We start from the raw sequence: 25936 nt of genomic DNA, 5'->3' as shown, positions 1-25936 counted from the left end.
TCAGGCAGCCGCCATTTCAAGGGCCCACATGGCTTAATTTCTACTGCGTCACACAGGCCTAGGCCTTGCATTGCCACTCATACAAGCCATTCAATGCATAGCGATTCGTGTACTGTGCAAGCTGTGGTTATGTACCTGTGGGTTGCTTGACTCTGAACTCCATGTTGTCCTTCCTAGGCACCGTCCGCTGGGACTTGCGAGGAGAAGGAGGAATCCTCCCGTGTACCAACCGCTGGTGGACCTGTCGACAATGGAAGAACAACATATTATACTTCGATACCGACTTGACCGAGCCACTATACATGAACTGTGCGCCCAGCTGGAGCCAGCCCTGATGTCCCCCATCCGCCAACCCACAGGAATTCCCCCTCTGGTGCAGCTTCTGTCAGTCCTCCATTTTTTAGCAAGTGGGTCTTTTCAGACAACAGTGGCCATGTCATCAGGGATGTCTCAGCCTATGTTTTCCAAGGTTTTGTCCAGAGTGTTGTCTGGCCTGATGAAATACATGTGGAGCTACAGTGTTTTCCCTGAGGTGGATGAATTGGCTACAGTGAAGGGTGATTTCTATGCCCTTGGACATATTCCCAACATCATTGGTGCCATTGATGGGACCCATGTGGCTTTAGTACCCCCAAAAGACAATGAGCAGGTGTACAGAAACAGAACAAATTACCATTCGATGAATGTGCAGGTGGTCTGTTTGGCTGACCAGTTCATCTCCCATCTAAATGCCAAGTTCCCTGAGTCAGTGCATGACGCATACATCATGCGAAATAGCAGCATCCCTTATGTGATGGAACAGCTACAGAGACACCGTGTGTGGCTAATAGGTGACTCTGGTTACCCCAACCTGCCTTGGCTATTGACCCCAGTGAGGAATCCCGGACCAGGGCAGAGGAACGGTACAATGAGGCCCATGGGCGAACTAGGAGGATCATAGAAAGGACCTTCGGCCTCCTGAAGGCCAGGTTCAGGTGCCTGCATATGACAGGTGGATCCCTAATGTACTCACCAAAGAAGGTGTGCCAGATCATCGTGGCCTGCTGTATGCTTCACAATCTTGCATTGCGACGCCAGGTGCCTTTCCTGCAGGAGGATGGTCCAGATGGTGGTGTTGTAGCAGCTGTGGAGCCTGTGGAGAGTGAAGAGGAGGAAGACGACGGGGACGACACGGACAACAGGGACACAGTTATACAACAGTACTTTCAGTAGCACGCAGGTAAGAATCACCCACGCCATTTTACATTTACTTACAGTCTCCTGCATCTCTACTTTCTGTGTTTCCCCCCAGTTCCTTTTAACAGATTTTTGACTTTCCCTTCCCTTTTCAGAGCTGTATGACCCACTGCGTGACTTCTGCTTTGTTTGCCCATGGACTAAAGCTCATTGACATTGGTATGTTGTCATCACACTGTAACTGAACATTATTGAACCGTTATGTGTAATACATTTGTTAAGAATACAAGCAGACTCCAGATTTTTGAAGTGCAATTAGTGATTTATTTTTAGTGCTACATATAGGTCCATTATAGTAAAACGGTGATGGGTGGGGGTGGAGTAATGTCCATGGCAGAGTCCAGTTCTCAGTTTCACAGGTGCATTGTCCATATGCCTGTGGAAGGATGGAGCAGGGGCTGTTTAAGGTTTGACAGGGTGACAATGTGGGACAGTGGGATGACATCAGGGGGTGTATTATGCTGGCGGGGGTCTTGCCATCCTACTCTGTCTTCTTTTGTGATCTCAGGTTCCTCTTGCGGGGTGGTTGTTCTTCAGCAGGAGGTGGGGTTCTGGTGGCCTGTCGTTGTGTGGGGGCCTCCTGTCCACTAGCACCGGCGGAGGTGGTAGGCTGTTCCAGGTCCAGGCTAGTGACAGGGGCCCTTTGGAGTGCCACATGGTCCCACAATGTGGTGTCTATCCGGTTGAGGGCCAGGACTATGGTCCCCATTGCGGAACCGATGTTCCTGAGTTCGTCTCTGAACCCCATGTACCGTTCCTCCTGCTGTGCCTGGATCTCCTGGAACCTGGCCAGTACCGTCGCCATCGTCTCCTGGGAGTGGTGGTATGCTCCCATGATGGTGGTGAGGGCCTCTTGGAGAGTCGGTTCCCTGGGCCTGTCCTCCCCCCCCTGTCGCACAGCAGCCCTCCCAGTTCCCCTGTTTCCCCGGGCCTCTGTCCCCTGGACGGTGTGCCCACTACCACTGCCCCCAGGTCCCTGTTGTTGTTGGGGTGGTGGGTCAGCCTGGGTGCCCTGTAGTGGCGGACACACCGCTGATTGACGCATCCTGGAGACAGAGGCATGGGCCCGCTGGGTGGGAGCTGTGCTGATATTCCCAGAGTGGGTTAGGTCTGCTGTGGCCTGTGTCTGTGTGTGGGGAACCGACTGTCCAGAGGTCCCCGATGGTCCGGGCTGGTCATCAGGTTCTAGGTCGACAGAGCTGCTGTCATTACTGGGGGCCTGTTCTGGGGGTGGGATGGACATCTCTGGACCCTCCGTGGCGGTGTGTTGGCGTTCGGGCCCTGCAGGGGTAATAGAGTATGGTTATTGCTTCTGTGTGTGCCATCGCGTGCGATTTGTGGGTGCCCTTGTCCCCCAGTACTGGCATTCCCTTGTGGGAGGAGATGTGAGGGTGGTTTCGGGGGGGGGATGGGTATGTGCAGTGGTCATGCATAGGTGATGGGTGTCCATGGTTTGTGTTGGCATTCAGGGTTTGGTGTTGGGTTGGGTGGGTTGTGCTGGTGAGACATTGGCAGGGAGGATTGGCAGGGAGGATGTGTGCTGGGGGGTTGGGGGTGAGGGTGGGGGTGTGGGTTGGAATGCTGGTGGTTGGGGGGGTGAAGTAGTTGAGATTAGACTTACCAGAGTCCATTCCTCCGCCTACTCCAGCGAGGCCGTCAGGATGCAGGATGTTAAAGACCTCTTGCTCCCATGCTGTGAAGTCGGGTGGAGTGGGTGGGGGTCCGCCGCCAGTCTTCTGCACAGCGATGTATCTTGACACCATCGAGCGCACCTTCCCCCGTAGGTCGTTCCAGCGCTTTCGGATGTCTTCCCGATTTCTGGGATGCTGTCCCACAGCGTTGACCCTGTCGACGATCCTTTGCCATAGCTCCGCCTTCCTGGCTATTGTGGTGTGCTGCACCTGTGTGCCGAAGAGCTGGGGCTCTACCCTTATTATTTCCTTCACCATGACCCTGAGTTCTTGGTCCGAGAACCTGGGGTGTCTTTGGGGTGCCATGGGGTGGTGTGGATGAGGTGTGGGGTGGTGTTTGTGGTAATGTGAGTGGTGGTGTGTGGTGATGTGTGCGTAGATGTGGTGTGGGTGATGATGTTGGGTTCCTGTGTGTGTTGTGGTTTGCGTTCCCTGTGCTCTCTCTCTGTGTATTGCGCCTTGTCTCTGAATTTCGATTTGTAGGGGTTTGTGGGTGATGTGGGTGTGTGTTTTATATGGTGATGGGTGTGTGGGAGTGTTGGGTGTATGTGTCTCAGGTGTGTGTATTTTGAATTGTCCAATGTGGCTGTGTTTTGTAAGGGTGTGTGCATTTTGACCGCAGCGGTGTGTACCGCCAATGGAATACCGCGGTTGAAAGACCGCCGCGTGGATTCGTGGGTCGTAATGGCATGGGCGTATTTCTGTTGGCGTGACGGTGGAGGTTTGGTCATCTCCAGTTTATCGCTGCCCGCTGATGAGGCGGACTTCCGTGGATGTCGGGTTTTTGGCGGTTTGCCAGTTGGAGGTCAGAATGACCGTGGCGGTTTACCGCGGCGGTATAATGGCGGACTTCTGACCGGGGGTAAGGGCCTTTTACCGCCGAGGTCAGAATGACCCCCATAGTGTCATCTGCGATAGACATCATTCGGAATGATATGTCTTTTTTACACAATGGACAAAGTCAGCTGCGTTCCATTATGCAGCTAGGTTGGACACTACAGATTCTGAAAAGCGGGCGTGTTCGATGGAAGTATATTTACTGTAGTGACTTGTTTGCTTCTTTTAATTTATCCAGGGAACAACAGATAATGGCTAAAAGGGAAGCAAGTTTCACCATGCTTCACATAGAAAAGATTTTAAATCTGCCTTTCATGCTTCCAGAAAGTCCATCAAAAGTTTGGCTCGTACATGGCATTATAAATCTGCCCATTCCCACTTTTTATTTTTCAAAATGCTTGAAACATCTTGCTGTGGGCAGATACGAGCGGCTAGGCGATAGCTATAATAAAGACGAGTAGGAGTTGCCCTTTGAATATAATGGCAAAACAGAGGTCTTTCTTAGCAAAAGCAAATGTGGGACTACTGTTAGTTTTTCAATGATCTGCAAACAGCTGTCTCTTCCTGGCCTTTGCAATGGGGGGGTCGCAAACTTGGCCTGTTTTCTGAAGGGTACTCCTGTCCCTTTGATTCGTCTAGCATTTCATGTACTTTCAAATGGAAGTTATGTGGTGCTAAACGACCAAAGCTGTTGAGGTATGAAACCAGGGATTTCCTATGCAATTTCAGTCTCTAAGATCGTAACGTGTTGCTAACATGTTTTATACTGCCCCACACAAGAGATAAGAGTAGCAGAAATGTGGCCTCACATTAATACTACTAATATAAATGATGACAAGCAGAGCAGACTAAAGGCACTACTGTTCCAGAAACAAGTTGCATTGACATTGGCTAGAGAGACGTATGCTCTCCAGACAGCAAGATCATCAGCCGAGATACAACCACTACTAAATACCAACTTCCCCAAGAATTTGGTATCCAGAATATTCAATGCTTTGAGCACTATGGGAGTTGTCCATTTCTTCAAGGCTATTGGGTCTAGATTTGTGTCCATCTTCCAGGCTGTCTAGGGAGTCATTCCTTCAGCCATTCATTCACACTTTTCCAGTGTGTTTGGCGGCTTTCTGTGTCTTTGGTAGTGATTGGCGGGATACTACTGCTGTAGTTACTTGTTGGAAAATGGGTTATTGGTAGGGCAGGTAGGTACCTACACCTAGCAACAAGCCACTAACCTCCACATAGGTACAGTTAGGTATCAGTAAATTAATCCCAGCTCTACCCTTGGTAGCTTGGCATTGAGCGTCAAGGCTTAACTTAGGAGACAAAGTGTAAAGCATTCAAATATCACAAAACAGTAATTAAATAAAACACAGGAAACAGTTTAAAAATCCAAAACCAATTTATAAAAATAGCTTATATTTTTATCTTTAAAATGACACAAAAACGGTTAAAATCGGTTCCGGGGACCCGGAGATATGAATTTTTAAAGTATTATTATTTTCTAGCGCTTAGAAACAAAAAGCGCCAATCGGGTCATCTGGTTGCACCAGGACCGGGGCAAAGTCAAACTTTCAGGCCGACCGCGATGGAGCCCTGCTCGGCTACAAGTCGCGGGAGGCCTCGGTTAAAAAGTTACCTTCTGACTTAGTCTCTTTTTTGATGTTTTTCTTCCCCGGGACGAACCTGCCAGTTGAATCCGACCTCCTGGAGCCCTTGTCCGGATACGCGAAGTCGGTATCCTCGGTGGTGATTTTTACCTTCGGACTTAGTCGTTTTTTCGAGATGAAAATCCTTCGACCGGGGTAAACCTGGATCTTGATCCGACGTCCATGGAGCCCTTCTCGGATACGATGGCTGGGAGGTCCCGGTCAACTTTTTACGTTCGGACTTAGTCTCTTTTTTGGATGTTTTTCTTTACCGGGACGAACCACGAAGTCAGGCCGGGTCGCGGTTGAGGCAAGCCGGCTAGAATTTCCGCGTCGGGTCGGTCACTTTATGGAGCTTTTTTTAAAAAATTCTCCAATCTTTTCCAAACTTCTGGGGCTTCACCCAGATGTTCTTTCAAGGTTCTTTTGGGGTCCACAGCTCACCCCAAGGGTCCAGAAGTTCTGTGATGGTCCTTGGGGGTGCGGACTTCAACTCCCAGAATGCACCTGGCGCAAACTCCTTTTTGGCCACTGGGCAGTGGTCAGCTGGTCGCTTCTTTCAGGAGTTGGTGCAGGGGACTCTGGTTAGCAATTTTTCACCTGTAGCAAACAGGGAGTCCCTCCTTGAACCAGTTGAAGCCAGGCAAAGTCCTTCTTGTGGTGAAGCCCAAGTGTGCAGCTGGTGCAGTCCTTCTGAGTGCAGGGTCCAGGTGCAGGCCAGGGGTCCAGCAGGGCAGTCCTTCTTCTTCTTTAGTTCCTTTCTTGTTGAATTCTGGAGGGGATCTGAGGCGTGGGTGCAGGTCTGCCAGTTTTATCCTTGCTCCTGGGTGAAAAGCAGGGGGGCCCTGGTTCTCCAATCAGGGACAGGGTCGTCCCCCTGTGATGACCACTTCCTGGGAAGTGTGGCAAAAATCCATCCCAGAAGGCAACAGTCTCTAAAAATCCAACATGGATGAATCTGATTTTTGGAGGTTACATCTGGCTGAGCCCACCCACTGGTGTGGCTAAAAATCATAAACACACCCCTCTCCTGCCCTCTCCTAATCTAATCAAGGGGGCACCTAATTGTCTGGGGTTGCAGGATGTGGGGGTGTTGCTGGGTGCTCCAAATGTCCTTCTCTGCCTTTGAAGACCAGTTTGGCAGCCCTCCCCCTTCCTGCCTCACCATCTGCTGAGGGGAGATTCTCTCCCCAAGCACATTCCTTTGTGTGAAGTCAGGCCACTTCACACCTCATCAAGGTAGCCTGGCAGAAGCTGCTGCAGGCTGGCCAATCAGAGCACAGCAGCAAAAACAATGCAGAGCTGAAATTGGCAACTTTTTAGGTAAAGTCTAAACTTTTTACCTGCACTAGTTATATTAAATCCAACAACTGGAAGTTGTGGGATTTATTACAACAATCAATTTGATACCAAATTCTTGGTATGTAACATTTAAGGAGACTTTAAAATTTAAAATAAAGTCTGCCCATTCTAGCCTATGAAGGCCATTTACTTCAATGAGGGAAAAACAAATTTGGCTGTTTTTACCTCACCAGGGCTTATAAATCTATTTTTATAAAGTCCCTGCTTATAGTTACATGGCACCCAGCCCTAGGGGCACATAGGGCACACCTTAGGGGTGACTTATATGTAAAAATAAGGTAGTTTAAGACTTTGGAAGTACCTTTAATTCCAAAGTCGAATTTGCATATAACTTTAATTTAAAAGCAGCCAGCAAGGCAGGCTTGCTTTTAAAATGACACTGGGCACCTCAGGAGTGCACCTAGGTGTGCACCACCTATGCTGTGGTCCCTAAACCTACATGCCCTACCATATACTAGGGACTTATAGGTAGGTTAACTTAGCCAATTATAATTAGCCTAATTTGCATATCCATGTTACACAGAGCACAGGCCCTGGGACTGGTTAGCAGTACCCAGGGCACCATCAAAGTCAGGAAAACACCAGCAAAAAGAGGAAAATGGGGGCAAAAAGTTATGGGGCCTCTGCAATCAGCCCTGTTTTCTCACACAACCCCCCCCCCCCCCAGCCCACACGCCCAGGAGACTCAGCCCAACCCTGGGAGAGTCTTCCTGGCTTGTTAGGCGAGGAAGACAGTGAAGAAAACTGGCTGTCCCTTTGCAGGGCCTACTCTGCCTTATATCCTCCTGTCAGGGTCACTCCCTATGGGTAGTGAAGCCATCCCAACAGTAAAAGGACCCAACACAAACTGAAACTTTCCTCTAGGGGGGTCATCCTCCTTTCTCTCTGCCAACTTGAGTAGTGAGGTGCCCACCTCCCCTACTCCAAACTTTGCTAGGGCAACACCTAGCTTACCCAAAGAGGTCACCCAACACTTGAGCAACCCCACCATGACCAATAGGGTCAGGGGGCCTACTTTGCTATTGGCCCTGGGGTCTGCCTCCCAGGCCAAGTACAGTGCTGCCAGGAAGGCTAGCACCCAGCAGAGGCTACTGACAGCTGTCAGTACCCAGAACCACACCCTAAGCTCTCCACTGACAGGTGGCTGAGCTGCTTTAGGGGCAACTTTGGGGTCCTGGCACCCCTCTTGCTGTCTAGAGTGGGGGGCTACCACCTCCTGTGGCAGACACCCTTCTTCCACTCTCCCTTCTGTCAGTGCAGGGGCAACACCTTGCATCTGGACAGCTGCCTGACTACTCAGGACGTCCTTGGGGTCAGGTGAGGCCTCACCAGTGCCAACTCTGGGCTCCCCCCTTACTGGGGCAGAAGGCCCTTGGCTCCCTGGAACTCTCTTTAAGAGTGGCCTACCCTCCCTTTTCTTCTTTCCTTTTCTTGGGGACCCCTATCTCCTAACTGTAGGGACTGACTCCCCAGGACTTTGGGTTGGGGGGGCGCCCTGGGCGACCACCCCATCTGTGACCAGACTCACCTCTGGGAGGTCATTGCCCAGGATACAATCTAGGGGAAGGTCAGCACTGACTACCACCCTAATCCAGTCAAGGATACCCTCCCTCTCTAGGGGCACTATGGCTACAGGTTTGGAGGTGACCTCCCCTGTGGCTATCCTGACTTTCTTTGTCTTTCCTGGGACATACATGTCTGGGGTCACTAACCGGTCACTCACTATAGTGTGACTGGCACAGGTGTCTCTCAGGCCAGTGGTAGGGATCCCATTCACTTGAATGTGGTGGAAGTGCCTACTCCCACCCTCAGGGATCACCAGCTTACCATCTGGTCCTGTCTCCCAGCTCAATGCTAGGAGGACTTCATCATCTGAGGAATCCTCCTCTATGGCTACACTGGACAGCCCAGTGCTAACCACCTTCCTTGGACAGGCTGCATCTCCTCTGAAGTGACCTGTCTGCTGACAGTCAAAGCAAGCCCTACTGTCCAAGAGTTTTTTTTAACCCTGGGTCTCCCTGTCTCTGCTTGTCAGAGTGGGAGTGGGATTTACTCTCCTCCTTCTTAGGGTTCTGGGGTACAGAGGGAGTCTCTGTGGTGGGCTTACCACCTCCCTCCTTAGGTTTTTGGGGACCTGTCCCCCCCTTCTTGGAGTCTCCCCCCTGGGACTTGACAACCACCCTGGTTCTCAACCACTCATCAGCTGCCTCCCCTAGCTCTCTAGGGTTGGTCTGCTTAGAGTCCACTAGATGCTGGCGTAACCTTTCTTGGGTACAATTGGTCAAGATGTGCTCTCTCATGATCAGATTGTATAACCCCTCATAAGTATCTACTTTGTTACCAATAATCCAGCCCTCTAGTGCCTTTAGTGAAATGTCCACAAAGTCAACCCAAGACTGGGTACTGACCTTCTGGGTGTCCCTGAACTTCATTCTATATTGCTCTGGGGTCAGACCAAACTTCTTGGCTAAGCACCTCTTCATACTAGGGTATGAATCTGCCTCCTCCCCCCTTAAGGTCAGAAGCCTATCCCTCCCTGAGTTGGGGACTAACTCCCACAAAAGGGAACCCCAGTATTGAGGCCTAACCCTTCTCATTTGGAGTGCCCTCTCAAAGGCCCCCAGCCACTTATCTATGTCATCCCCCTCTACATAAGCAGGAACTACCCCCTTGGGTAATCTGGGGCAAACTCCCCCACCCATGGACACCTCAGCTTCTTTATCGCTGCCTCCATCTCTTTTCTCTTTGTATGCCCACTTTGTCTTTTCTAGGGCCAGCTTCTCTGCTTCCAAAGCTATGTATGCTAGCTGGGCCTCCAGCTCTCTTTCTCTGATGGATGGGTTCTCTCCTCCTGAAAGGACCCCCTTCCCACCACTAGCTTTGGATCTGCCCCTAGTGACTGTGTTTACTGAGGACCGTTCTTCCTCATCCTCACTTAGGCTCAGATGCCTTCCCTCCCCTGAGTGGTTAGAGCTTGCATCCTCCCTTCTTTCTCCCTCCTCTGGAGCTTCTTCTGACTCTACCTCTTGGGCCTCAGCCCATGCTGTCAGGGATGTGATCAGGATTTGCTTCCTGAGATCAGTGGTTGCAGGCAACCCTCTTTCAATACACAACCCCCTAAGCTGGACTACTGTCAGTGTGGGTAGGCTAGCCAGATCAAGCACCATGGTTCCCTAGTTTTGTGTCAACAAAAACTTTTTGCAAAAATTGGAAACAAGAATTTAGAAAAATTACAAAAATTCAATAATTGAAATTAATCCAAATTAAAAACAATTTTTGCACTAGGACAATTTAAAGGATTTTTAATTTGTTTTACCCAAAACTGTAACGTGATATTGAACACAAGTACAGGATCCCGTCGCTGCTTCCAATTATGTTGGAAAATGGGTTATTGGTAGGGCAGGTAGGTACCTACACCTAGCAACAAGCCACTAACCTCCACATAGGTACAGTTAGGTCTCAGTAAATTAATCCCAGCTCTACCCTTGGTAGCTTGGCATTGAGCGTCAAGGCTTAACTTAGGAGACAAAGTGTAAAGCATTCAAATATCACAAAACAGTAATTAAATAAAACACAGGAAACAGTTTAAAAATCCAAAACCAATTTATAAAAATTGCTTATATTTTTATCTTTAAAATGACACAAAAACGATTAAAATCGGTTCAGGGGAACCGGAGATATGAATTTTTAAAGTATTATTATTTTCTAGCGCTTAGAAACAAAAAGCGCCAATCGGGTCATCTGGTTGCACCAGGACCGGGGCAAAGTCAAACTTTCAGGCCGACCGCGATGGAGCCCTGCTCGGCTACAAGTCGCGGGAGGCCTCGGTTAAAAAGTTACCTTCTGACTTAGTCTCTTTTTTGATGTTTTTCTTCCCCGGGACGAACCTGCCAGTTGAATCCGACCTCCTGGAGCCCTTGTCCGGATACGCGAAGTCGGTTTCCTCTGTGGTGATTTTTACCTTCGGACTTAGTCGTTTTTTCGAGATGAAAATCCTTCGACCGGGGTAAACCTGGATCTTGATCCGACGTCCATGGAGCCCTTCTCGGATACGATGGCTGGGAGGTCCCGGTCAACTTTTTACGTTCGGACTTAGTCTCTTTTTTGGATGTTTTTCTTTACCGGGACGAACCACGAAGTCAGGCCGGGTCGCGGTTGAGGCAAGCCGGCTAGAATTTCCGCGTCGGGTCGGTCACTTTATGGAGCTTTTTTTCAAAAATTCTCCAATCTTTTCCAAACTTCTGGGGCTTCACCCAGATGTTCTTTCAAGGTTCTTTTGGGGTCCACAGCTCACCCCAAGGGTCCAGAAGTTCTGTGATGGTCCTTGGGGGTGCGGACTTCAACTCCCAGAATGCACCTGGCGCAAACTCCTTTTTGGCCACTGGGCAGTGGTCAGCTGGTCGCTTCTTTCAGGAGTTGGTGCAGGGGACTCTGGTTAGCAATTTTTCACCTGTAGCAAACAGGGAGTCCCTCCTTGAACCAGTTGAAGCCAGGCAAAGTCCTTCTTGTGGTGAAGCCCAAGTGTGCAGCTGGTGCAGTCCTTCTGAGTGCAGGGTCCAGGTGCAGGCCATGGGTCCAGCAGGGCAGTCCTTCTTCTTCTTTAGTTCCTTTCTTGTTGAATTCTGGAGGGGATCTGAGGCGTGGGTGCAGGTCTGCCAGTTTTATCCTTGCTCCTGGGTGAAAAGCAGGGGGGCCCTGGTTCTCCAATCAGGGACAGGGTCGTCCCCCTGTGATGACCACTTCCTGGGAAGTGTGGCAAAAATCCATCCCAGAAGGCAACAGTCTCTAAAAATCCAACATGGATGAATCTGATTTTTGGAGGTTACATCTGGCTGAGCCCACCCACTGGTGTGGCTAAAAATCATAAACACACCCCTCTCCTGCCCTCTCCTAATCTAATCAAGGGGGCACCTAATTGTCTGGGGTTGCAGGATGTGGGGGTGTTGCTGGGTGCTCCAAATGTCCTTCTCTGCCTTTGAAGACCAGTTTGGCAGCCCTCCCCCTTCCTGCCTCACCATCTGCTGAGGGGAGATTCTCTCCCCAAGCACATTCCTTTGTGTGAAGTCAGGCCACTTCACACCTCATCAAGGTAGCCTGGCAGAAGCTGCTGCAGGCTGGCCAATCAGAGCACAGCAGCAAAAACAATGCAGAGCTGAAATTGGCAACTTTTTAGGTAAAGTCTAAACTTTTTACCTGCACTAGTTATATTAAATCCAACAACTGGAAGTTGTGGGATTTATTACAACAATCAATTTGATACCAAATTCTTGGTATGTAACATTTAAGGAGACTTTAAAATTTAAAATAAAGTCTGCCCATTCTAGCCTATGAAGGCCATTTACTTTAATGAGGGAAAAACGAATTTGGCTGTTTTTACCTCACCAGGGCTTATAAATCTATTTTTATAAAGTCCCTGCTTATAGTTACATGGCACCCAGCCCTAGGGGCACATACGGCACACCTTAGGGGTGACTTATATGTAAAAATAAGGTAGTTTAAGACTTTGGAAGTACCTTTAATTCCAAAGTCGAATTTGCATATAACTTTAATTTAAAAGCAGCCAGCAAGGCAGGCTTGCTTTTAAAATGACACTGGGCACCTCAGCAGTGCACCTAGGTGTGCACCACCTATGCTGTGGTCCCTAAACCTACATGCCCTACCATATACTAGGGACTTATAGGTAGGTTAACTTAGCCAATTATAATTAGCCTAATTTGCATATCCATTTTACACAGAGCACAGGCCCTGGGACTGGTTAGCAGTACCCAGGGCACCATCAAAGTCAGGAAAACACCAGCAAAAAGAGGAAAATGGGGGCAAAAAGTTATGGGGCCTCTGCAATCAGCTCTGTTTTCTCACATTACTGATATGCAGTGGTTGTACCTTCCAAGCTAGGTGGAGTGATGGAACTACTACCACCAGCCCAACTGTGCCGCGGGGGCATGCTATCGTTTTTTGGTGCTCCGTTGCTGGAGGAATTGGAGCATGAAAGGTCATTGTCATTCTGACCAGTCCTATGGTGAGTGTAACCAGTCTTTCACTGTATCTGGTGCCTCTTCAAACATCTACCTTCGGTGTGCCTTGCTGTTACACTAGTGCTGCCTGTGCACAAGAAACTGCTGATGTTCCCAATGAGGGTTCATTCACAGTCATGCCCTATGAGACTGAGGCTACTTACGAGCTGCCCTTGATGGACTGTCTGGCTCCTTTGGGCACTTTGGATGGTTCTGCCATCGCAGGAGATCCTGAGGCTGCTGTCCACAACTGTTCCATCAATCCATCTGTCAATCTTGTCATCGATCTAATATCTGACAATGTGGCTTCTTTCTTGAATGCCTTTCCTTTTGATGGCTTCAAAGACATTGTTCAAGGTCATGACTACTGTTAGATAAATTTGACCATTGGCCTATTCTAAAGTTTAAAGTTTGCCAACATCACCTTTGACTTTGGCCTGCTGTGGTTGTCAGGGTTGACATGTGTCTCTTTGTCAGTTTTAGCTATTTTTAACAAGTTTTTAATTAGATTTTAGTTATATTTTAATATGATTTTAGATTGTTTTAGTCAAGAGCATTTTAGCTTGGTTTAATTCACTTTCTCTGGCGTCCTTGGTATGGCATCATACTTGTTCCGGCAATGGGGAGGGTGTAGTGGATCCTATTTAGTTTTAATGGGAATCAGGAGTTTAGCTTAGCCTTTGGCATGCAGGCCGGTGCCCACCACGTCACCCAGTGACTTTTAACCTACTTAGCTTGCTCTGTGTTAGCACATTTATTTAATTATTTCCTCCAAGATGGCTGCCATGTTTATAGTTAGGAAGATGTTTTAGTTTCATGTTATCAGTGTCACTCTGTAAAGTCACTATCAGCGTCAACGATAAATGAGATTCGTAGGTACTCACATTAAGTACTTTCCCACTTTCGTGTGACTGTGACAACATTGACCTTTTCAGGGAATTGTTTATATAATTGCGGCCCCAAGCATGCCTCCTTACCTATTGTTTGGGAACATACATGCCTCAGGGGCCCTTCCAGATCTGTATAAATACACCTCACACAGACAAGATAATCAGGGTGATTCCTACCAGATGCCATTGATGCTACACATGCTACACGTCACCTTGATGCTGACCCAGTCTTTTTTTCCCCACGGACTCTGATCTAAAGACCTCATTCCAAGGTAACAAGGGTTGGGGGGGCTCTTCTTATGGACATGGTACTGGCATATTTGATTTAACACACCTAGTTCTCTTAAGTTTAGAGATTAGCGTCATTGTGCTAGGGTAGTACGGCCTACTTCACATCTATTTCATATAACATGTTATTGCAAGATAGTGGGGGTCTTTGTGTTCATGACCCTCATTTTTACCATTCTGTTTCTTGAAATGTTCATTACCCTAATCATTGTAGCCCATATAATATTACAGCATCTCCTTCATTGCCTGTGTTTGATTGAGACATGATGTTCATGTGAGAAAAGGGTAATCTCCATTTAACCACAACCTCCCTGAGATGTCGTAGTCCTGAGTCCATGCGTAAAGGCTTCCACTGTTCTGGGCTTTGGTGAGGTACTGCTTGTGAGCCGGGAGGGTTGAGATGACAGTTGCGACTTGTTGTACGATTGGCCTAGTCACCTACAAACAAAAGACCTGTCAAGGTCTGTCATCCCTAAACCAGAAGTCTTGCCTAGAGCAAGAGTCAACTAAACCTTTGCCCATTCAGTGTTAACATGTGACAAATGGAAAAATTATGCAGTAATACAATCAAAATGTGATTACACTGCTCAATTTGCCTTTTCTTGCCACATAATTTAGTCAACCCTGCAGCTTATGTTTGTACTGCTGAGCCACATTGATCCAGTGGCCTTGCCTAGGAGCAATTTCTCTTCTGACACTTGTACTTGGATACATCTTACTGATTTCAGTGTCCTGGTCAATTTATTCAGTTTGGAGTACTTCAACACCAGTTCTGGAACATATTCACACACTGAATCCTTTTAGACAGTAAGTAATGCCCTTTGCATTTGGTTTTAGCCTCCTGTCCACACTGCAGATTTCGAGCGCCCCATTTTCAAGTTTGCTGAGTTAGTGACTAATTCAGAGTTGCTATGGTTCTGTTTCTTCCAGCACTTGACTGGCAGAAAAATTCCACGCAGTCAACAGATCCGATGCCAGAATGTCCAATTTGTAGTATCGACGCAGCAGAGGAACAACCTCCACTACACACTAGTGTAAGAAGTTGGGTTACTGGTTGAGGGGGTGGAACCTTTATCAATGCGAAACCACAATTCCTCTCAGGGTGAAGTCACAAGCAAACCCTAAATCAACTTCAGGTAGCTTTTCACAGAGCAGTCAAGCTTACCTCAGAGGCAATGTGTAAAGTAATTGAGCAACCCTTCAAACAGTAACACAGTGAAAACACGCCACAAAAAGGAGCCCAAAACAGAGTTGGAAAAAAAGAGTAATTGTTAATCAAAATCAAAACATGACCATAACAACAAAAATCATATTTGGGAGAACCAAGATATTACATTTTGAGGTTTTCAGTGAAAAATAGTGCCAAAAATGGTAAAGCATCATCTGTGGATATCTGTTCATAATGGACCAGGACAGAGTCACAAGATCAGGCCGACTGCACTAGAGCATTGTCCAGCTTCAGGAACCCATTATGCTTGCTAAACAGATTACTTTGAATCCTGGTTTGTGGAGCATTGTAATGATCCAGTTCCAAGGTGCTGCGATGTGGGTACATGCATCGTCATTGAGGATCCCATCGAAGAGGGCTTGCAATGCAAAGTCTTGAGTTCAGGATGTATTGTTCAGTCAAGGCGATTTGTCAGTTCCAAAGAACAGTGAGGGTACGATGCGGAGTCCAGCTTCATCATCGAGGCTGCTTTCGATTAGGAATGCAGGGGCCTACACCAAAGGTGCACTGTGCAGCAACTGTTCTGATACGGTGATGGTCTTTGTTGCGGTTCTGATCCACGCAGTAGCGGCGATGCATTGGCTCTGCTTCGGGTTGCTCTGAATGATGGAGGAAATGTGTTCCACTGGATCTAAAGAAGCTGCAAGGGTTCAGGACTGTGGTGGCATCAGTTAGCAGGGTAGACTCACAAATAACAGAGTCCAGGTGCAGGTGCAAGGTTGTTGAAAGACTGTTATGTCCCTTGGCTTCAGATCAGGAGACCAGCAATCTCACCCTTGGTGTCACTCTGGATTCTGGGCTCACAGGATACAGGTCCACTCCCAACTCACCTAGCCAAAAGGGCAGCATGCACCAATTCAGCACAGCATAGAAGTAGTCACACAGGGCAGTAGTCAGGCAGAGTAGCAGTCCTTAAGCAGCTGAGCAGTCCTTGTTTCTGGCTGATTATCCACAGTCCAGAAGAGCACTGAAGGGTGGTGTCTGAGTTCCGGTATTTATACCCAAGTGTGCCTTTGATGTGGAGAAGCTTCTAAAGGTTTCCCTCTAAAGTCCCCAGACATCCTTCCTTCCCTGTCCTGGTTCCACGATAATTACGGGGGTATGCAGCCCTTTGTGTGGAGCCAGGACGCAGCCCATTGAAGTGCAAATGTAGCTTCGCCCAGCTCCTCCCTTCCTTCTGCCAGTGATGACCCATCCAGGCACACCTAACATACCTATTGTGTGTGGCTGTCTAAGAGGAATACACTAAGCTCAACTGTCAGCCACACTCAGTCATGTGGCCCAGGTACAGGCTACATACACTAAAATGCTAAGGTAGGAAAACGCCAACTTCCTAAAAGTAGCATTTTCAAAATTGCAATTTAATACAACTTCAAAGTAAGTTAGGATTTCTAATTACAATTACAAAGACACCAAACATTAACTGTTTACCTGCCCCCCTTTGAAAATCACAGTTTATTAAATGTAATAAAGTAACTCCAGGGTCCGTCTACGGTGGATGTAGGCTTTGTAGTAGTGAATAAAATTTAACTGTTTTCACCATCAGGACATGTAGAACTTAAAAGTTCATGTTCTACTTTTTGAATACACTGCACCTTGTCATTTGGGGTGTCCAGGGCCTACCATGGGGTGACTTACATGTTTAAAAAGGGAAGGTTTTGGCCTGGTAAAAGGTTTATTTTGCCAGGTCTGCATAAAGGTTAAACCTGCACATCAATGTTCCAATGGCAGGCTTGAGAGGTTGTGACATGTTACTTAAGTGGGTGGGACAATCAGTGCTGCAGGACAACTAGTAGCATTTAATTTACAGGCCCTTGGCTCATGCAATGCCACTTTACTAGGGATTCATAAGTAAATTAAATGTGCTAAGTGGGGATAAGCCAAAGTTACCATGTTTTAATGAGTGAGCACATGCACCTTTGCATTGGTTAGCAGCAGCAGAGTATGCAGAGTCCGAAGGCAAGCAAAAACGAGATCAGCAGAAAATAGAGGAGGAAGGCAAAATGGTGGAGGGAATACCACCCTAAGCCTGCCAGGTCTAACAACTACTAATATAGACAAGGTAAGTAGGTGTAGAGTTAGGACAGTAAATGTATACTCCCTATCTGATCTTGTTATGTAGGAGCCACTAGACTACTGTCCAGGAAGTGAGTTTGGCCCATTGTCTAATACATGCAATGTGAGAGGTGAATATTCCACAAGTTGACTTCACCAGTCATTTGAGCAGAATGCTTGGCTACATCTGATGGCAATGGCTGCCTCTGCATGTGGGAGAAAGTAGCCTCCCATCTTTAATACCTCCCAGAAAATCTTCAACATGTCTAGCAGTACATTTTCTGCATCACACGCATCCCTCTCCTTCCAATTTCCCAGAGCAGCAACTGGCTTGGCCCAGTTTAAAAGACTTGCCCACTGTAGAACTGTTTTATACTTAGAATTTATTAGTAGTACCAGTACTAGTAATAATAATAGTAATTACAATATTTACAATAATAACAGAAACATACAAAATGAGATGATTTCTGCAATGATCACCACTGCTTTGGTAACCACACATGCAAACATTTATGTACCCCAAACATTAACATCCACCTCGCTATGATGCCAAACTAGCAGAGCAATGTAAACAAATCCTTTGATGTGGACAATAGATTCACGTTTACAGGCACTTATTGCACACAGTCACATTCAATATATGACCTCTTCCCTGATTGTAGAAGTGAAACCAAAATATACAGTTGAATTGAGATGACCATACAGATTGTTATTTTTGTAAAGCACTGTCATTTAATAAAGGTACTCACCATAATCTTGGATAACAGTTTGAATGGCAGGTATAGCCCCCCTCCCGCTGAAATCATCTCCATGGTCCACCAGGGCTTCCTTCACTGCGTCATATCCCCAAAGTATTACCACTCGACGGAGGCCCAAGTGCAGGCTGTACACTGGACCGTACTTCTCACTCAGCTGCAGGGCTCAAAAAAAGAGAAGTCTAATGAGGGGGAAAGCAGGGCAAGATGTGGTTTTCAGAAACAGCAAAGTGTGGTGCTCCACTTAATGCATACTGGGCTTTTTTAGAACTGCATAAGCCCAAATTAGTTGTGAGGAAGAGAAACAACAAAAGAGATGGGGGTTCTTCCTTCTGAAGAGCCTTAAACTTCATTTTTGGCTGTTTTCGTCCCTTTAACCAGTGACCGCCTATACTTAAAGGTGGAGGGACAAGGCCCCTCCACTTTTTTCCAAACGTCAAGAGTGTCTTGCTCAGCCTGACGAACACACTTAATTTTCAGGTCAGGTAGCCATACGTCATAATTGTGCTAAATGGGTTGGCGCCTGGCTGCCTGAGTTAAAGTTTGCTGGGATGATGATCACACAGCCCAGTGGGTGTGACCTTCTCAGCCCGATAAACTAATTGGTGGCATTCTTCCTCATGATGTGGGGGGAGCATCAATGATAGCCTGGATGCTTCAGTTTTAAGCCATGAGGAGCACAGAGCTGAGTGTCTAGCATTGGCGTTCATCTCAGAGTGGGTGAGGAAAGCATTATCACTGATCCCCATCCCACCCTGTGGCGTGTAAAGGACTGCCACCTCCTCTCAGTAGCTGACCCATAACAAGGTCAGCAAATGAACAGGCGCAGCAGTCCCAGTCATCAGGGACCACTGATGCTTCCTTCCTGCCAGCTGAGATCACCGCTGTGGCCCTGTAAATATTTGGTGCATGTGTACATGTGTGTATGTATGAATGTATGTATATTTGTGAGTGCATGTTGTAAATGGGTGTATGTATGTTTGTGTGTGTACGCATAAATGCATGTGGGTGAGACAGTGAGTGTGCATGTGTGAGTATGTGCACCCCCATGAAATTACAGGCCATTTTTGCCTTTAACACCTTCCTGAGTCCCTTCCCCCACAAACTGTGTTCAGTTTAAAATTCTTCAGCCCTCATTACGAGTAGCCTTGTATAACTGGCCTAGAACACTGGAAAGTTTATTACTGCTACTCCATATAAGTGATACTAGATGTCAGTATTACAGGGGTATAATAAGTTACCATCTCATCGGACATAGAAGAGAATTGGATAAGTGTGGCTCAATGGTTAGAGTGGCAGACCCTGAAGCAGAGATCTGGTTCAAGACCAGGGTTCAAGTCCTGCTTCGGCAGGTCTTGGGCTCAATTCCCCTTGACCAGATAATTCTCGCCTCGGTCCCTAATCTAATTCATGGGTCCCACTCTGCAACTCTGGGCAATAGCTTGCTTAATCTTCACAACGGCCCCAACAGTGCTTGGATGCCTGGCTTCACCCTGGGGGTGCTCAGGAGTGGGTGCCTCACAGGGAAAAGCCAGGAGGGGTTCCATAGCAGTATGAGTACAGCGCCTTGAGACCCTAACGGGTGAGTAGTGCGCTATACAAGTGCTAATTTACATTTTTTAATTTACATTTACATACGGCCTGTTTGTAAAAAGGCATGGGAAGCAAACTGAATAGGAGAAGTTCCTAGAATGAGGGCCTTATTCAGACTATAAAAAGTGCCCTGAAGAGAAAGACAAAAATCGGCAATATCCCGCCCCATAGAGTTTTGTTGGCCATGTTAACTGCTGTCACTATTAATTAAAGCAGCTTTGCTGTAGCGAACAATGGACCATAAAAACGCACTTCCAAAGGCCTGACTCTTACTGAAGACCTATCCGTTTTGCCTCAGAAATCAAAAATTATGCCTAGCCCAGGTTTTGTACTGGAAAGGTACAAAACCAGTACAAAATACTTTTCCTAGACATGATTTGGAAAATTTCCACATTTGTATATATGCTGTACTGAATGCACAGACACATGCAAAGTTGGAAATATTTGAAGAAAAGAAAGCTTTTAGCCAAAATTACCCTCCTTGGAGGAAGTGAATATTTTTGGCGCCAAGCCATGTCTACCTTTCTTGGTAGATTTAACTTTGTGTCAAAAAACATATTTGGCTGCATGGGAACTGCACCACGTCCCCTTGAGGCAAAGTGGCACAAATTAGAGTCTAAAGCTACTTTGTATTTTTTTAGAGCTACTTTGCAGTCCAAAGCAAGTTTTGTCTGGAAAGTAAATCCTAATTCAATGCTTTGCACCAGTGTCCGTAACGTTTATGATGCAAACCGAGCACAGACTATTAGTAAATCGTAGTAAATCTGGGTCTTCGGTTTAACAGCCATAATGCAGACTACAGGGACACACGACACTAGTGCTGCAGCAGGCAGACTTTTAGGATGCACCACGTAACTTATGATTGGGTATTATAATGTACCATAGAAACTCAAATGAGTTAAAGGCACACTATGTAACCTTTAGGTCCAAAAACATTGAATCATGCCAGCAGAAGAAGCAATAACGCTAACCAAAGAAAAATGAAGAGGAGTTCTCCAGAGTATCTGAAACAAGAGTCATTTGGATGCATAAAATGCTATAGAAAGGAAAATAAAACTCACCGCCTTCAGAGATTCGACCATGGAACTGGTTTTTAACTGATGCAGGTTTCCCAAGATAGGAAGGGGGATTGGGCCAGGAGGTAGGTGTCCTCTACAAAAGTACAATTTCCAAAAAGAGAAACAAAGTAGGCAGAAGAAACAGTTTAGCAGATAGATAGTCAAATCTCCAAAAATAATCATTTTTACATCTCCCAGTCGTCTATTCCACAATAAAATATATATGTATGTCGTATTTATATAGCGCGAATCTTGCCAAAAGGCAACCGAGCACTGTACGGGGGTCAAGGCAAAGTCAAAGAATGACAGCAGGGGCAGCTGGTTATGTAGGGTGAGCCTAGACAAATAGGCGGAGCTGCCTGCCCTATATTTAAAGTGTCTCTTCAGCATTTCTTTCTGGGTGCAGCTTTATTTGCGATGTTTGAATTTGTTCACCCTTATGCAATAGTATCATGTTAATCCTGTTATAAAATGCACGTTCCAGTACAGAGAACATTTTTTAAGAAGGCAGCCAGCTGGATTCGAGTTGGTGCTTGTTTGTGTTTACACATTAGTCATCAGAGGGCAAACTATCTTGAACTCAGGTTGAGGTTAGACGTAATCGAAGCTCGCATATCTGAATTAGAGAAACATGAAGCAACAACGCGTTCACCAACAGAACTAAAGCTCAAATAAATATAAATCGCATAATTGACTTATTAGCATCCCTGTCTGAATATTTGCACTGCCATCAGTCCCCGAGGGATGTTTTTCATGCCCTTGACAATGCCTTTTCATGTCTAGTTTTACTGTGAAACCATATGTTATCAACAAGAAAAGAGCTTTGAGAAGTAGAACTATGAGAGGGTCTTTGACTTCCCCAAATGTAGATTCCTTAAACACAGGCTCATTTTGGAAGATATATCTTCTATACAAAATGAGTTGTGCATTGCATGTTTTGCCTTTTGAATTTTTATGCTTAACGCAGCTATACTCATTTACTGATGGTTACAAGCCATTGTATGCCTGTATAATGATGGTTGCTTTATGGCAAAGCTTATGATCAGTACAGAAGGCATACATTTTTATTTTGGCAATCTAGTACAAAAGGTCTGATTAGTTGATGGTGACAAGTTATGGCAGATGTGATGGGCCTGGTCTTTTCATTATAATTATGACAAAAGAAGTAAGCAATCATTCAATCAGATGGTATTTCCAGGGTGCGGCTTATTACCCATTAGGGTAGATGGGTTGCTAGGCTTAGTCAAACAGCCAGGTCTTGCGTGTCTTGGTGAAGTCTTTCAGGAACAAGGGTGATGTTCAGAGGTGGTGAGGGCATTACCGGTCTCAGCAATGAGGTGAGAGAAGGAGCATCCTCTACTGTTGCTATGGCAGATGCACAGTGTCTGTGCTAGAGCAATGGCAGTGGAGTGAAGGTTTCTCGATGGATGGTAGAAGTTCAGGTGGTGGTTCATATATGGTGATCCTTGGTCATGGAGGGCTTTGTAGGCATGCTTCAGTAGTTTGAATTGGCAACTTTTCTGAATGGAGTGCCAGTGGAGGTTCTGTGTGAGTGCTGGGTGATGTGGGTCCATTTGGGCAGGTTGAAGATCAGTTTAGCTGCCAAATTCTGTATCATCTGGAGCCTTCTCATGAGTTTGGTGGTGGTTCCTGCGTACAGTGCATTGTTGTAGTCCAGACTGCTGGTGATTAGAGCTTGTGTGAAGGTTTTTCTGGTGCTTGTGGGGAGTCGTTTGAATATTCTTCAGAACATGCAGAGGGAGAGTGAAGAAGCAGGCTGAGGAGACGGTGTTGACCTGTTGCTTCATGGTGAGTTTGCTGTCCAAGATGATGCAGAGGTTGCAGGCATGGTCTTTTGGTGTGGTGGTGGGCTCAAGTTCAGTGGGCCACCAGGTGTTGTTCCATTGAGAAGTATGGTTGCTAAAGATCAGTGACTCAGTCTTGTCAGTGTTGAGATTCAGACAGTTTTCCTTCATCCAGGCTGCAGCATTCTTCATACAGTCGTGGAAGTTTCTCTTAGTTATGGTGGGGTCACCTGAGAGGAAGAGGATAAGCTGGTTGTCTAAGGCATAGGATATGGTTTTGCTATTGTGGGTTCTGATGATGTTGGCTAGAGCCATCATGTCGATCTTGAAGAGGGTGGGGCTGAGGGATGGATCTTGGGGAATGCTGCATCTGGTGCTTTTGGGTTCTGAGGTGAAGGGGGAGATGGATTCTCTGCCTGCGTTCTGTGAGGAATGATTCAATCCATCTGAGTGCATCTCCTTTGATTTCAAACTGGTGCAGCCTCTTGATGAGTGTGTTGGGAAATGATGTTGAAAGCTGCGGAGAGGTCAAGAAGGATCACAGCAGCCAATTCTCCTCTGTCGAGTAGGGTGCAGATGACATCCGTAGATGTGATCAGGGTGGTTTTTCTGCTGCGGTTGGCTCAGAAAGTAGATTAGAAAGGGCCTGACAGGTTGTTTCTCTAGGTGTTATGTGAGATGAAGGCTGACAGACTTCTCCAAGACTTTGGCAGGAAACAGGAGCAGCGAGATGGGGGTGGTAGTTCTGGAGATCGTTGGGGTTTGCAGAGGGTTTTTTAAGGCGAGGTCTAACCTCTGTGTGTTTACATGCATCAGGAAAGGTGGCTGCAGTAAATGATGCATTAAGGGTGGTGGTGAGTTGGTGGCTGATCTTGTTGCTTACTAATTTGAAGGGGCGGTGGGAGTCGGTGAGTGCTCCTGAGTGGATGGAGTTCATTGTGGATGTGGTGTCCAGTGTGGTGAGCTGTTCCAATACAGTGAGATGTTGATCGGGGGAGGCTTCTGTAAGGGTGGGCAGTCTGAGAAGGTCAGTAGGCTGAGGCTTAAAGTTCCTACAGATGGTGAATATCTCATTGTGGAAGTAATTTGCTAGGGCATAGCAGAGTTACTGTGAGAGAGGGATCAGGCTTCAATGGCTGTTGGCCATGAAAACTCTCTGATGCTGGTGAAGAGTTCCTTTGTGTGGCTGGTGCTAGCCTTGATGCATTCTGCCAGGGCATCATTATTGCATCTTTTGAGATGTTGGTGGTAGTTGCTGAGGGCTGACTTGAAGGTGGCACTGTCTGTTTTGTCTCTGCTGGTGCACCATCTTCTCTCTAGTTGTTTTCAGCTGTGTTTAATTGTGCTGGGTTCCAGAGTGTGCCAGCTGGCTTGTTTGATGTGTTTAGCTGGTTTGATTGGGGCAACTCGGTCGGCTGACTCACTGATCCAGGGGTTGAGGTTCCCGACTGCCAGTTTCATGCTGGTTGAGTCCATCCATTGCTTTTGTGTCACTTTGATCCTCTGCAGAAGTAGGTGCTGGGAGGTTTGGGGTGGTGTGAGGTGGCCCTGTAATGGTGAAGTGAATGATAGAGTGGTCGATCCAAGTGAATTCTGTCGTATGACTATTGTTTCTGGATGTAAAGATAAGGTCTAGTATGTGTCCTGCTCTGTGAGTGGGGTCTGTGAGCAACTGGGTGAGGCTGATGTTGTCCATTTGTTCCAAAGAGGTTGGCAGAGTTTGTGTATGTGAGTCTTCCATTTGGAAGTTGAGGTCTCTGAGCAAGATGTAGTGCTTGGATTCAATGGTAAGAGGAGTGATGAAGACTTAAATGGTGCTGCAGGGGCTGCTCTGTATTCCTGGGGGCTTTGGGGTGCCTTTGATTGTAGTTTTGTGATTGGTGTAGAGTTGAACATTCAGGTGTTCCATGATCTGTGTGGTTTTGTCATTGATGGTGGTGCCACAGATAAATTCTTTGTGGATGATGGCATTGCTACTGCCATGTTTGTTGGTGTGGTCCAAGTGTTTCATCTTGTAGCCATTGAGGGTAGTGGTGGCGATGTCTGAGGCAGAAGAGGGTTTAAGCTATGTCTCTGTGGTGAAGGTCTAATTGGGGCGGGGTGGAGATGGTGTCCCAGACTTCAGTGAAGTGTTTCCAGAGCGATCTTGCATTAACCAGGAGGCATCAGATGGTTCCGGGGGTCTGATGCAGGGTGATAGTGGCACGGGTTTCTGTGCAGGCTGGTGGTCAGTGGTGGCAAATGAACTGTCCTGTTGTGGAGGGCAGAGATGTAAGGCAGCAGTTGTTGTGTCGTCCAGGGTCCAGTTCTCAAAGATCTGAGACGAAGTACCTGTAGGTAGATGGAGGACCAGGGTTCTTAGTGCTAGGCACTGTCCAGGCAGGGACAGGAGGAGACAGGCTTGCACTCTGGCAACGTGGCCACTTTGTGACCTCCATTAAATAAATCCGGGGAGGGGTACTGGGGAGGCGAGCACCAGGAAGTGGGTAGCTTGAAGTGGGAAGAAAACTGCAGTGCAGGCCCATGAGAGGCCGCTAATTGAATGGGCACTAAGCCAGAAGGCCAGGGCCCAAGTGATGGTAAATATCCTTATGCTGGGGCACACAGGAAGGCAGTTAATAGGCAACAAAGGGACGCTGGAGCGGACCTGATCATGTATTGTAAAAAGCTTGTGGTAAAGAAAACAGACCTTTTGAGGTGTATTGTTGTTACACTGTGTCAAAAACCTGTAGACAGGAATTGTTTTACATCCATTCTCATATCTTACTGCAATAGCTAAGTAGTTTTGGGGTAGTCACATAACTGAGCAAAACTGAGAGTACCTGACCAAAACTGGGAGTAGAAGCTTTGTCGAGGGTGAATCCTTATTAATAACTCTTAGGAGGGGTTGTATATTCTTTTGCCAACTTTAAATTAATATATAATTCAGATTTTACAACTGTATATTTGATGGGTATTTATTGCAAAGTTTCTGCTCAATATAGGAGGTCTGAGGTGGTTATGGTGATGAGATAATGGTAAACAGTACAGGTACAGGAATATTGTTATCAGATTCCATAAATCCTATCAGTTTATTATGACAAATGACAACAAAGGCAGTATATATTGATTTATTTACTGTGAAAATCAAATATGAGGTCCACTACACCCTTACTCTGTATGCATATATTCCTTCCGTTCTACAGCACTTGCTTTTTATTTGGCACATTCATGACCCTTCACTGACATTCTGTTCTCTAGTCTTGTTATTAATGAAGGCATTCAGTACTCTTAAAGTGAGGAGGTGAGGGGGAGGCTGTGCCACGCAGGCCTTCTTCAACTCTTCTGATTTTTCAACTTTAACCGCCTAGATACTTAGATATTGGCTGACATGTCTGGAGAGCTTTGCTATCCACATTTCATGCTCATTGGAATTCTTCACAAAAAGTTTAGTCCATATATTATCAAGTTTAAAGGTACAGGCCATGTTGCTCTTGCA

The 25936-nt window shown here is 46.8% G+C and overlaps 1 protein-coding gene across 2 annotated transcripts in view; it reads right to left on the bottom strand.

Annotated features, from left to right (window-relative positions):
• LOC138299950 (cytochrome P450 2G1-like) overlaps window positions 1–20957 on the bottom strand; it is a 278392-nt gene extending 257435 nt beyond the window's left edge. For both annotated transcript variants that reach the window (XM_069238678.1, XM_069238679.1), the window contains exons 1-2: window positions 20657–20957; window positions 17997–18159 (exon numbers count right to left, since the gene is read on the bottom strand). In XM_069238678.1, coding sequence (XP_069094779.1) covers window positions 17997–18159; window positions 20657–20836 — 343 coding nt within the window. In that variant the 5' untranslated portion in view covers window positions 20837–20957. The remainder of the gene's footprint in view (window positions 1–17996; window positions 18160–20656) is intronic.
• Window positions 20958–25936: the final 4979 nt, after the last annotated feature.

The sequence above is a fragment of the Pleurodeles waltl genome, chromosome 6, assembly GCF_031143425.1.
Source record: "Pleurodeles waltl isolate 20211129_DDA chromosome 6, aPleWal1.hap1.20221129, whole genome shotgun sequence".
Taxonomy (NCBI): Eukaryota; Metazoa; Chordata; class Amphibia; order Caudata; family Salamandridae; genus Pleurodeles; species Pleurodeles waltl.
The sequence above is the reverse complement of the archived record's forward strand: the minus strand, read 5'-3'. Positions and strand labels throughout refer to the sequence as shown.